This window comes from Limanda limanda, chromosome 3 (assembly GCF_963576545.1).
Source record: "Limanda limanda chromosome 3, fLimLim1.1, whole genome shotgun sequence".
Lineage (NCBI taxonomy): Eukaryota > Metazoa > Chordata > Actinopteri > Pleuronectiformes > Pleuronectidae > Limanda > Limanda limanda.
Window position 1 is genome coordinate 740,524 of NC_083638.1, and position 13,654 is coordinate 754,177.

At 49.6% G+C, this 13,654-nt stretch overlaps 1 protein-coding gene across 3 annotated transcripts in view; it reads right to left on the bottom strand.

Annotated features, from left to right (window-relative positions):
* Positions 1-454: 454 nt before the first annotated feature.
* Positions 455-13,654, bottom strand: part of herc1 (HECT and RLD domain containing E3 ubiquitin protein ligase family member 1) — a 79,704-nt gene continuing 66,504 nt past the window's right edge. For all 3 annotated transcript variants that reach the window (XM_061068435.1, XM_061068436.1, XM_061068434.1), the window contains exons 66-79: positions 12,561-12,742; positions 12,324-12,479; positions 10,935-11,057; positions 10,738-10,840; positions 10,260-10,429; positions 10,017-10,155; positions 7,056-7,225; positions 6,766-6,935; positions 6,457-6,622; positions 6,269-6,345; positions 4,850-5,102; positions 3,832-3,984; positions 2,006-2,311; positions 455-1,158 (exon numbers count right to left, since the gene is read on the bottom strand). In XM_061068435.1, coding sequence (XP_060924418.1) covers positions 973-1,158; positions 2,006-2,311; positions 3,832-3,984; positions 4,850-5,102; positions 6,269-6,345; positions 6,457-6,622; positions 6,766-6,935; positions 7,056-7,225; positions 10,017-10,155; positions 10,260-10,429; positions 10,738-10,840; positions 10,935-11,057; positions 12,324-12,479; positions 12,561-12,742 — 2,354 coding nt within the window. In that variant the 3' untranslated portion in view covers positions 455-972. The remainder of the gene's footprint in view (positions 1,159-2,005; positions 2,312-3,831; positions 3,985-4,849; positions 5,103-6,268; positions 6,346-6,456; positions 6,623-6,765; positions 6,936-7,055; positions 7,226-10,016; positions 10,156-10,259; positions 10,430-10,737; positions 10,841-10,934; positions 11,058-12,323; positions 12,480-12,560; positions 12,743-13,654) is intronic.

The following is a 13,654-nucleotide window of genomic DNA, read 5'->3' on the forward strand; positions in this document are numbered from 1 at the left end:
CGAATCTTTCAAATGAATTCATTTTTTCACTTCACGTCTATTTTTTTTTAAGTTAATGACAGAAGGAAAAAAGACTTTTAATAGAATCACTCGTTTCTGTTTCAAAGTGACGCAGTCAAACGGCGCCAACTGCTGGTCAAACGTTGGTATTGCAGCTTTATGAACAATTAGTAAAAATAACAGTGGGTTCATTCTTCTTAATATCGACTCAGATTCTGATTCTCAATTCTGCGTCAGACCAAACACTCGTCTCTGATTGGCTGACGGGATCATGTGATGCTCGACAGCTGGACACCGAACCGGAGACGTTTTTCTTGTACATAGTTGTGTTTTTTTATTCACTCCCCTCAGATAAAGACTTTGTGATATTTTGTATTTCTGAAATAAAGTTGCCGTCTTCTTTCTGAGAGGAAATGTTGTTTTTTTTTACAAACTTCAGCAGCAGAAGAAGAAATGAATTACGCAGCATTTCTCATTTATTGTTGTTGCTTGTGGAAACTCAGCAGAGGCAATGAAAACAATAAATATGGATATTATGCAAAACATTTTCCTAATGAAGCATTTTACACAATGTACAATATTCTTTTTTTCCTCCACCACCACGCACTGGAATATTCTATACACATTTCAAACAATAAACAGAACCTCCATGCAGAAACCCTGAAAATGGGATGTGGAGAAATGGAAAACAAATGAACACTAAATCACTTCTCATGTGGATTCTGTGTCATAAAAACTGCTAATACACCACAAAGAGAAATGAAGACCTGTGCTGTTTAAGAAGATTAATGGTAAAAAGTGGTCATTGCTCAGGAGTTTCCTACGACTGATGCAGTGCTGACGACTCGTCCGTGTGTGTGTGTCTGTGTGTGTGTGTGTCTGTGTGTGTGTGTGTCTGTGTGAATACGATAAGTCTGTGCTCGGCCTTCCTGGGACGTCATGATTTGTGCATGTGCGTGTCTGTGTTGTGCGTCAGTAGTCCGTGTCCGAGCCCTCGGCGTTGTCCACGTTGCGGGACAGCATGTAGTTGTCCATGTCGATGGAGCGACAGTTGTTGATGGCGTAGCGAAGCCGCTCGGCCATGACGGGCTGGCTGGAGTAGGGCGGCAGGCGCAGCTGGAAGAAGCAGGTCTGAGACGTGGGCAGGCTGTCGTACGGCTGCAGAGAGAGAAGGTCGCAGTCACACCTCAGACAACACGGGACTTTACACAGGACCAGAACACGGCATTCTGGGAAAACAGCTGAGCTTTAAACTGTTGTTTTAAAATCACAACAATCTCCATCTGAACAAACAGGTCACGTGGTGTAAACAGGAAGTGGATTGTCTCCTCTACAGTTGGTTGCTTGGCTACACCATAGATATATATAAAGACTAGATGTCTCATTCGACGGAGCCGGACGTCACCACATGGCGGCCATCTTGCTACAGGCAGCTCGCTCACCCATAACATTGTGTTGGTAAATAACCATAACTTACTCAATTTTCAACCGATTTTGAAATGGTCTGGTTTGTTATAAACGTCAGATCTATGACACTGCATACTTATGAATAATCATGTTATTTTCTAAAAAATTGAATAATTTATGCAGTGTCATAACTACATCTCTGACGTTTATAACAAACCAGACCGTTTAAAAATTGGTTGAAAATTGAGCAAGTTATGGTTATTTACCAACACAATGTTATGGGTGAGCCAGCAACCTCTGGCAAGATGGCCGCCATGTGGTGACGTTCGTCTCCGTTGGCCGGCAACGCGGCCGAGACATCTAGTCTTTAGATCTATGGGCTACACGAGGTGGAACTGTTACTGACAGGAAGTGTTGTGTGTCTGTGGTCACCGCTGGTGGTCGAGTCATGTGACCGATGAGAACCAATCAGATTCTTTTGAGAGTTTAGTTAAAGCTAATTGAATAAAACGTTCTCAGCTGGAATCAGGAGACTGTGGATCAACCTGCTCCTGAAGCCACTTCCCAGTTTGATGTTTGGACCGAGCGGATCACTCACCCTGTCCACCTTCATGATCTGGAACCTCTGGGAGATGTCGGCGGTGTTGGCCGGCAGCCGCGAGCGCCCGGAGACGAAGCGCATGAAGAGGACCCGCTCCTCGTTGGAGAACTCCTCCAGCGTCTGCCAGAACCACAGCACCAGGGCGTGCTGCTCGTCCACCTCCCGGTACCGGACCACCTTCTTCAGCACGTCGCAGCAGATCTCCGGCATCCCGCACACCATCTGCTCCAGCTGCTTGGCCGTCAGCAGCGACAGCAGCGGCACCGGGACGATCCACGACATGCCCTCTCGCACCGCCGCCACCTGGGGGGGGGGGGGGGGAGAGGGGGGGGGAGGTCAGCGGGCGTCAAACCAACAACTTCAGCTCTGAACTCAAGGTTTCATCCCAGAAGAATCAGAGAGAAAATACGTTTCGAGAATCTAAACATTTAACAAAATCAAATTTAACCTCAACCCCGACTATGAACACTTAAAATAAATTGTATTAATAAACTGATGTTTCACAATTCAATCCATGAAAGGACAAGAAACACGATAAATGTGTCTGCTTCCTGTGGGACGGAGCTCTGCTTCCTGTTGGACAGAGCTCTGCTTCCTGTTGGACGGAGCTCTGCTTCCTGTGGGACGGAGCTCTGCTTCCTGTTGGACAGAGCTCTGCTTCCTGTTGGACGGAGCTCTGCTTCCTGTGGGACGGAGCTCTGCTTCCTGTGGGACGGAGCTCAGCTTCCTGTGGGACGGAGCTCTGCTTCCTGTGGGACGGAGCTCTGCTTCCTGTGGGACGGAGCTCTGCTTCCTGTGGGACGGAGCTCTGCTTCCTGCGGGACGGAGCTCTGCTTCCTGCGGGACGGAGCTCTGCTTCCTGCGAGACGGAGCTCTGCTTCCTGTGGGACGGAGCTCTGCTTCCTGTGGGAGGAGCTCTGCTTCCTGTGCTTCCTGTGGGACGGAGCTCTGCTTCCTGTGGGACGGAGCTCTGCTTCCTGTGAGACGGAGCTCTGCTTCCTGTGGGACGGAGCTCTGCTTCCTGTGGGACGGAGCTCTGCTTCCTGTGCTTCCTGTGGGACGGAGCTCTGCTTCCTGTGGGACGGAGCTCTGCTTCCTGTGGGACGGAGCTCTGCTTCCTGTGGGACGGAGCTCTGCTTCCTGTGGGACTCTTCTTCCTGTGGGACAGAGCTCTGCTTCCTGTGGGACGGAGCTCTGCTTCCTGTGGGACGGAGCTCGGCTTCCTGTGGGACTCTTCTTCCTGTGGGACGGAGCTCTGCTTCCTGTGGGACGGAGCTCTGCTTCCTGTGGGACGGAGCTCTGCTTCCTGTGGGACGGAGCTCTGCTTCCTGTGGGACGGAGCTCTGCTTCCTGTGGGACGGAGCTCTGCTTCCTGTGGGACGCAGCTCTGCTTCCTGTGGGACGCAGCTCTGCTTCCTGTGATTCCTGTGGGACGGAGCTCTGCTTCCTGTGGGACGGAGCTCTGCTTCCTGTTGGACGGAGCTCTGCTTCCTGTGGGACGGAGCTCTGCTTCCTGTGGGACGGAGCTCTGCTTCCTGTTGGACGGAGCTCTGCTTCCTGTGGGACGGAGCTCTGCTTCCTGTTTGACGGAGCTCTGCCTCCCGTTGGACGGAGCTCTGCTTCCTGCGGGACGGAGCTCTGCTTCCTGTGGGACAGAGCTCTGCTTCCTGTGGGAGGAGCTCTGCTTCCTGTGGGAGGAGCTCTGCTTCCTGTGGGAGGAGCTCAGCTTCCTGTGCTTCCTGTGGGAGGAGCTCAGCTTCCTGTGCTTCCTGTGGGAGGAGCTCTGCTTCCTGTGGGAGGAGCTCTGCTTCCTGTGGTCTCACCTGTCGGTCGATCTCGTGCAGACGGAACTCGATGGCTCGCTCCACGTACTCCTTCCTGTTGGAGAAGGACAGCGGGATGCTGTTTCCTCCGGGGATGATGGGAACCATCTTTCCATCGGCACTCTGCCCGACAAACGAATCCAGAGGAATCATCTGCAACACAACCGGGGAAACTTCATCAGTACGATATGAAACTTTCATTCTACAGAAAGAACCAAACAGAACAGATTCAAGTGGATTTTTACATTTAACGCTAAGAAATATGTTAATGTTCAAGATACATTTCTTTGTCAGAACGACATCTTGGGCATCGTTAACACATTTTTAGGGAAACACATTAATCAGTGAGATGTCATTCCACAGGTCGACAGCTGGTGGCAGTATTGTAGCGAAAGGAAATAACTGCTAGTTACACTACACACGATATAAATAAATAAAGTTAAAAATGTTTTGTGAGGAAGAAAACTGATTGAACATCTGTTTTCAGGGATTCGTAGAAAACACTTCGGTGAAAAACAGTAAATAAATAATCTGATTGGTTTTATTTTGGCTTTTGTTATTTGTGTAACTTGTGGTCAACATATTCACGCACATTAATATGTGTCCAGCTCTGGTTAGTGTGTTCGTTCTACTGTCAGACAAACAGGAGGAGGAGGAAGAGGAGGAAGAGCAGGAGAAGAACCAGGAAAAAAAGGAAGAATTTGGAGAAGAATTGTACGAACATGAATATCAGTGTAATAAGCTGTTAGTTAAGGTGTATTTTTCAGAAATGATGTTGAAACTGATCATTGACTGAAGCTGATGTTCATGGATCTATTTATTCACTGGTCTGGAATCAGGAGTCATCTCTTCATCTGTCAGAACTCAGATCAATGCAGACAATAGAGAAACGCTGAGACTCTCTCTCTCAGGCTCCGCCTCCCATCAGCAGGACAATGTCTGGAGGATTCAGCCAGAACACGTGACGGACGTGAAACTGAAAACACACAAGAACCTAACAATGAAATCCACTCCTCACCTCATGGAAGTTCTCCTCGGTGATGCCGCTGTCTTCAATGTGAAGAATGCTCTTGAGCGTCTGCACGTAGAGGAGGTCGACCTCCTCCAGATCCTCGGGCAGCAGCGGGATGCAGCACAGCTGTTTCCACACCAGCGGAGCCAGGTGCAGGTCCAGAGGTTTCTTGGTGCGGATGGCCACTCCCATCAGAATCCCCATGAACCTGAACTGGAGCATGTGCTCGTCCAGACAGGCCGACGGGTTGAAGAGGAACCTGAAGCCAGAGGAAGATTCATAACCCAGAGGAGGAGATTCTCACATATAACATATCATCCTGATGGTTAACACTTCTGAGGAGGAACATCCTGCTCTGCTCTCTGTGCAATGGACTCAGGAGTAGAACATTGTTTAATAATAGAAATTAAACAGATAAAAGGATTCTGAATTCTCTGATATCTCCGATCACACAAATCTACAGTTCGGAGTCTGAAGTTCACGTCACAAAGATGAAGATCCGTCACGTTGAAGGAAACTGACTCCAGGAAATAAACGACAATAAATAAAAACTTCACAACAGGAATGAGATTCTTGAAAATATGATTCATATTTAAAGGGACTCTTACCTTTGTTGCATTTTTACCCTTTTTTTGGATAAGGTTAAATTGGTATTAATAAGGTAATGACACTCTAAAATGCAAGACAGACCCACCAGGAGTAAAAACAAACAATTATTTCACTCTCATAATATTTAGTGAAAACTTCAACCAATAAAATTCTTCGGACCGAAGGACCTTATTGGCCGACAGACCTGTCTGTTTGCTGCATGGACATGCAGGTTTTCCGTCTGCTTCTTGTGGCGCATTCGGGCCAGCGTCATCAAGGCATGTGAATGTAAATGTATAGAACTTACCGAATCCATTGCTTTGGTAAACAAAAACTCACGTGCGTGCGCAGAGGCAGTAGCTTGTAAGTGTAAATAAAGTTTCTTCAAAAAAACACCGCGGATGGGAACGAGGGGGTGGGGCATTGGAGGAAGGCGGGATGATTTGAATGTGCTGTAATTCTCAAATGCAACAAAGGTAAGAGTCCCTTTAAGATATAAAATGAGACTTTAACATAGAAAGAGAAGTTTGTTAGATAATCTATAATTTATCAGGACACTTTAAGTGGTTCGGAGAAAAGTGACGATAAAGAAACAGACATTTATTTATGAAGTTGATCTGATTCAGAACTTCTGTCAGAAGAAACAACAGATTCATCCCTTCACATGTTTACTCTCCCTGTCAATCAATCACTCAGACGACACATGAACCGACTAAAGATAACGATCATAAAACCAGTGAAGAGAGAAATGAGAGAGAAATGACTTCACATCACAAGTCCACAAAACATTTGATATTTGAATTAGAACCACGACTGTTTCCCTCCTGGTTTCCTCACCGGTCTCTGTTGTATCCGACCTCTGCGGTGGCGTTGGGGGAGGGGATGAGCAGGTCCACGACCCCGGTCTCCAGCTCCTGTGCAACAAACACACACAAACACACACACAAACACACACACACACATCAGTGAATCACCCAGAAAACCCTTCCTTCAGAGTCCAACCCGCAGCCACTGATGATCCGTACCTGACACATCTCCGTGATGGTGTCGTCGAACACGCCTCCTGCGTCGTCCGCCCCCTCCCCCACCAGCTTCACCTTCCACGCCCTGGAGGGCAGCCGCAGGTCCGAGGCGTTGAGCTTCACCACCTGACGAGCGATCTGCACGAAGATCGGTTTGCACTTACGCCCCCTGTGGAGAGACAACGTCAGAACTGTTAGTTTCAACCCAGCGAAGCAGCGACCTGGACGTCCAGAGGGAGACCTGACCCCCCCGAGGGTCCAACCCCCCCGAGTGTCAGGACCACCACTCTGGACAGAAGACCAGCTACTGACCGGGTGGAGATCCGCTTGACGGTGATCTGGGGGCCGTAGTTCTTCCCCTGCACCATGGTCTTCCCGATGGAGCGCACCATGGGCAGCGTGTAGACCCGGGGGGCCAGCAGCGGCCTCAGCTGGCCCTGGACGATCCCCCAGGTGCCAGCGTTGTAGTGGGAGGTGCAGCTCTGAGGAGGCAGAGTTCAATCATCACGTTAGGACAGAAGAAGACGTGTTGCTGAGAGGAACCGAAATCGCTCCAGAGTCAAACCGCTCTCACAGCAGCTACAGATCTGATGATCTCCTACCTGGTTGTTGGGGCTGAGGTTGAGGAGTCTCCACGAGGAGTACATGAGGTCGGAGAAGTGGTAGAGGAGGCGGAGCCGAGCCCTCACCGCCTCCATGCTCACCTCCTTCAGCCCGCTGTACTGAGGAGGAACCACCAGGGGCAGACCCAGCTGGAGAGGAACTGACGAGCCTGAGGAGAGGAGGAGGAGAGGAGGAGAGGGAGGAGAGGGAGGAGGAGGAGGAGGGAGAGGAAGGAGGAGGAGAGGGAGGAGAGGAGGAGAGGAAGGAGGAGGAGGAGGAGAGGGAGGAGGAGGGAGAGGAAGGAGGAGGAGAGGAGGAGAGGAGGGAGGAGGAGGAGGGAGAGGAAGGAGAGGAGAGGAAGGAGAGGAGAGGAGGAGAGGAGGAGAGGAAGGATGAGGAGAGGGAGGATGAGGGAGGAGAAGATGGAGAGGAGAGGGAGGAGAGGAGAGGATGAGGGAGGATGAGAGGGAGGAGAAGAGAAGATGGAGAGGAGAGGAGAGGAAGGAGGAGGAGAGGAAGGATGAGGAGAAGAGAAGATGGAGAGGAGAGGAGAGGAAGGATGAGGAGAGGAGGAGAGGAAGGAGGAGGAGGAGGGAGAGGAAGGAGAGGAGAGGAAGGAGAGGAGGAAGGAGAGGAAGGAGGAGGAGGAGGAGGGAGGAGGGGAAGGAGAGGAAAGGGAGGAGGACAGAGAGAAGAGGAGAGGAAGGATGAGGAGAGGGAGGAGAGGAGAAGAGAAGTTGGAGAGGAGAGGAAGGAGGAGGAGGACAGAGAGAAGAGGAGAGGAAGGAGAGAAGAGGAGGGAGAGGAAGGAGAAGTGAAGATGGAGAGGAGAGGAAGGAGGAGGAGAGGGAGGAGAGGAGGGAGGAGGAGAGGGAGGAGAGGGAGTAGAGGATGAGGAGAGGAGAAGATGGAGAGGAGAGGGAGGAGAGGATGAGGGAGGATGAGGAGAGGGATGAGAGGGAGGAGAAGAGAAGATGGAGAGGAGAGGGAGGAGGGGAAGGAGGACAGAGAGAAGAGGAGGGAGAGGAAGGAAGAGGAGAGGAGGGAGGAGGAGGAGGAGGAAGGAGGAAGTAGAGGAGAGGGAGGAGAGGAAAAGAGAAGATGGAGAGGAGAGGAAGGAGGAGGAGGACAGAGAGAAGAGGAGAGGAAGGAGAGAAGAGGAGGGAGAGGAAGGAGAAGTGATGATGGAGGAGGAAGGAGAGGAAGGAGGAGGAGAGGAAGGAGGAGGAGGAAGGAAGAAGGAGGAAGGAGAGAAGAGGAGGAGGAGAGAGAAGAAGGAGGAAGAAGAGAAAGAGGAAGGAGAAGACAAGATGGAGAGGAAGTAGGGAAGAGGAGGGAGGAGGAGAGAGAAGAGGAGGGAGAGGTTGATAAGACTTGATGAACTAAAACAGTCTGAAATGTCTCAACTTGCTGGAACATCTTTTTGGAACTGAAGGTGTTTTCATGTCCCAGCGTCTGTCTCACTACAGCGTCCTGTCTGTGTGTCTCACTACAGCGTCCTGTCTGTGTCTCACTACAGCGTCCTGTCTGTCTCTCACTACAGTGTCCTCTCTGTGTCTCACTACAGCGTCCTGTCTGTGTCTCACTACAGCGTCCTGTCTGTGTCTCACTACAGCGTCCTGTCTGTGTGTCTCACTACAGTGTCCTGTCTGTGTGTCTCACTACAGCGTCCTGTCTGTGTCTCACTACAGCGTCCTGTCTGTGTGTCTCACTACAGCGTCCTGTCTGTGTGTCTCACTACAGCGTCCTGTCTGTGTGTCTCACTACAGCGTCCTCTCTGTGTCTCACTACAGCGTCCTGTCTGTGTGTCTCACTACAGCGTCCTGTCTGTGTCTCACTACAGCGTCCTGTCTGTGTGTCTCACTACAGCGTCCTGTCTGTGTGTCTCACTACAGCGTCCTGTCTGTGTCTCACTACAGTGTCCTGTCTGTGTGTCTCACTACAGTGTCCTGTCTGTGTCTCACTACAGCGTCCTGTCTGTGTCTCACTACAGCGTCCTGTCTGTGTGTCTCACTACAGCGTCCTGTCTGTGTCTCACTACAGCGTCCTGTCTGTGTGTCTCACTACAGCGTCCTGTCTGTGTCTCACTACAGCGTCCTGTCTGTGTCTCACTACAGCGTCCTGTCTGTGTCTCACTACAGTGTCCTGTCTGTGTGTCTCACTACAGCGTCCTGTCTGTGTCTCACTACAGCGTCCTGTCTGTGTCTCACTACAGCGTCCTGTCTGTGTCTCACTACAGCGTCCTGTCTGTGTGTCTCACTACAGCGTCCTGTCTGTGTCTCACTACAGCGTCCTGTCTGTGTCTCACTACAGCGTCCTGTCTGTGTGTCTCACTACAGCGTCCTGTCTGTGTCTCACTACAGCGTCCTGTCTGTGTCTCACTACAGCGTCCTGTCTGTCTGTGTCTCACTACAGCGTCCTCTCTGTGTCTCACTACAGCGTCCTGTCTGTGTCTCACTACAGCGTCCTGTCTGTCTGTGTCTCACTACAGTGTCCTCTCTGTGTCTCACTACAGCGTCCTCTCTGTGTCTCACTACAGCGTCCTGTCTGTGTGTCTCACTACAGCGTCCTGTCTGTGTCTCACTACAGCGTCCTGTCTGTCTGTGTCTCACTACAGCGTCCTCTCTGTGTCTCACTACAGCGTCCTGTCTGTGTCTCACTACAGCGTCCTGTCTGTGTCTCACTACAGCGTCCTGTCTGTCTGTGTCTCACTACAGCGTCCTGTCTGTGTCTCACTACAGTGTCCTGTCTGTGTCTCACTACAGCGTCCTGTCTGTGTCTCACTACAGCGTCCTGTCTGTCTGTGTCTCACTACAGCGTCCTCTCTGTGTCTCACTACAGCGTCCTGTCTGTGTCTCACTACAGCGTCCTGTCTGTGTCTCACTACAGCGTCCTGTCTGTCTGTGTCTCACTACAGCGTCCTGTCTGTGTCTCACTACAGTGTCCTCTCTGTGTCTCACCTGGAGCTCGCGGCGGCACCATCGGCGCCGTCCAGGCGGCGCTGTGGCAGCGGCCGGCAGAGATCTGGTGGATGTTCTTCCCCTGCAGCGCCGGCGCCAGCGTGGGCTCCCGGACGTGGTTGGTGTGACCGAGTCCCAGCTACACAACCAGGTACACAACGGGTTACAGGTCACACATAATCACTACACTCATCCAGCATCGATACATAACAACACAGTGGGTGTAGAGGGGGGGGGGGGTACCTGTCCCTCAGAGTTGCTGCCCCAGGTGTAGACGTCTCCCGTGGACGACAGCACCAGCGTGTGCTCCGCCCCCACAGCCACGTCCTGGACCTGCACCCCCGACAGGGCCGGGACCTGCTGGGGCCGGTTGTGGTTCCGGGCGCGGCCCTCGGCTAAGCCAATCAGACGGTCTGAGACGGAGGAGGGAACACGGTTTATGTGTCATGCTATGAATATTATAATATATTAAATTATTCACAGAGATTCACACGATAACTATCAGCTCCGCTCGGTTCAGGGAGTTATTCATTTAAAAATGTCAAAAAACAAATAAAATCCTAGATTCCTATAAAATGTCTTAACGGTTCAAAACTATTATTATAAAGAAAAAACTGCTGTTTTACTTCAAGATTAAGCTTAATTAATATAATTCCAAATTAATCGTGTGTCGATCAAACAACTAATTAATCAAATAATTAATAAAGAGAGAGAAACGTACCTTGGCCGAAGGTGAAGACCTTTCCATCTCTGGTCAGCGCCACAGAGAACTGAGTTCCACACGCCACCTTCTTGATCCCGAGCGCACACAGCACGTCCACTTTCTGACAAGTGAGAGAACAACGAGAACAAACCTTCAGAGACTCATTGTTCTGCTCATCTCCAGGTTCCACATGGAACCTCTCAGTGTTCTTCTACCTGAGGGGACGACTTGGCCGTGGAGTTCCCAAGTCCCAGTTTCCCATAGTCTCCGTCACCGAACGCCCAAACCATCATCCCATCCGCGGAGATCACCAGAGTGTGGTTCAGCCCACAGGCCACCTGAGGAGAGGAGGTCACATGACGTCAGAGGAGAACAGGTCACATGACGTCAGAGGAGCACAGGTCACATGACGTCAGAGGAGAACAGGTCACATGACGTCAGAGGAGAACAGGTCACATGACGTCAGAGGAGAACAGGTCACATGACGTCAGAGGAGAACAGGTCACATGACGTCAGAGGAGAACAGGTCACATGACGTCAGAGGAGAACAGGTCACATGACGTCAGAGGAGAACAGGTCACATGACGTCAGAGGAGCAGCGGCAACAACCTGCGTCTTCTAAACAATAATCAATCTGACAAACCAGGCAATAAAAAGATGAAAACACCTTCAGTCCATTGTGTTCTGTCTTATTTATAATAAACATCATTATTATTATTTCTAATATATAATATAATATATCATATATTATATCATACTCTCTGTATATTCTTTGTATACATAAGTCTATATACACATATTTATACATGTGTACATGTTATAATTATTATTATCTATCCATCTATCTATCTATCTACCTATCTACCTACCTATCTATCTATCTATGTATCTACGTATCCATCTATCTATGTATCTATGTATCCATCTATCTATCTATCTATCTATCCATCTATCCATCTATCTATCTATCCATCTATCCATCTATCTATCTATCTATCCATCTATCTATCTACCTACCTATCCATCTATCCATCTACCTATCTATCCATCTATCCATCTACCTATCTATCTATCTATCTATCTATCCATCTATCTATCTATCTATCTATCCATCTATCCATCTATCCATCCATCTATCCATCTATCCATCTATCCATCTATCCATCTATCCATCTATCTATCTACCTATCCATCTATCCATCTACCTATCCATCTATCCATCTACCTATCCATCTACCTATCCATCTACCTATCCATCTACCTATCCATCTACCTATCCATCTATCTATCCATCTATCCATCTATCCATCTACCTATCCATCTACCTATCCATCTACCTATCCATCTACCTATCCATCTATCCATCTATCATCCATCCATCCATCCATCCATCCATCCATCCATCCATCCATCCATCCATCCATCCATCCATCCATCCATCCATCCATCCATCCATCCATCCATCCATCCATCTATCTATCTATGTATCTATCTACATCTCTATGTGCCTGATGTGATGATAATGTCTGCTCACTGTAAATATTCTATTCTATTCAGTTCTATATGATTCTGCTCGGACCCCCCACTGGGTGCCCGTGGCCCACCTGTCCCACTTGGTAGCCCTCCAGGGCCGTGACCTTCTCCGGGAGCTTCTTGTTGGACGTGTTTCCGAGCCCCAGTCGCCCGTAGTCACCGTTACCGAAGGTGAAGAGTTTCCCGTCGGCGGTGACCACGGCCGAGTGTTTGAACCCACAGGACATCTGGTGAGGAAACACGCCGAGTCGTTAACCACATGGAAACAAAGGCGGATAACCAGATCCAGCAGCGAGACCGGGACCGACCTGCACCACCTCCTCTCCCTGCAGAGCTTCGATCTGCCGCGGTCGGCGCTGGCGGTCGCTGTTCCCGTGGCCGAGCTTCCCGTAGTCCCCGTCGCCCCAGCTGAACACCTCGCCGCTCTCCGTCAGCGCCATGGAGTGACCGTCGCTGCCGCACGACGTCACCAGCTGAGTCACCACGAAGCCTGCGGGAACCAGACCGGACGTCAGAGTGGAACCAGTTCACCGGACTGAACCAAACAGCGTCTGACCCTCTGAACCGGAGATGGTTAGTTCCATGGTCCGGTTCAAATCAACTCAGATATTAAAAAAACTAAATATCTAGAACATTCATTGGCCGATGGTCCGCCTCCTCACATTCTACACTCGTGATGATGTCATTATGTTACATTAGATCCAGGCTGTGAAGGTTATGGTGGTAACAGATGGTGAAAGGGAACCGCCCCTTAGTCCATGTTTCTGTCTTCAGAGAGTTCAGTTACTTTAACATAATTAGATTTGATAGCTGATTTAAATAAATTAATCCTATCAAACTCCCATTAATCATTCTTCTTCTGAGCAACAAACAGTGAATCATGTGACTTGGTGTGAGGATCATGTGACTTGGTGTGAGGATCATGTGACTTGATGAGGATCTAACAGCATCATGTGACTTGGTGTGAGGATCATGTGACTTGGTGTGATGATCATGTGACTTGGTGTGATGATCATGTGACTTGGTGTGATGATCATGTGACTTGATGAGGATCATGTGACTTGGTGTGATGATCATGTGACTTGGTGTGATGATCATGTGACTTGGTGTGATGATCATGTGACTTGGTGTGATGATCATGTGACTTGGTGTGAGGATCATGTGACTTGGTGTGATGATCATGTGACTTGGTGTGAGGATCATGTGACTTGGTGTGATGATCATGTGACTTGATGAGGATCTAACAGCATCATGTGACTTGGTGTGATGATCATGTGACTTGGTGTGATGATCATGTGACTTGGTGTGATGATCATGTGACTTGGTGTGATGATCATGTGACTTGGTGTGATGATCATGTGACTTGGTGTGAGGATCATGTGACTTGGTATGATGATCATGT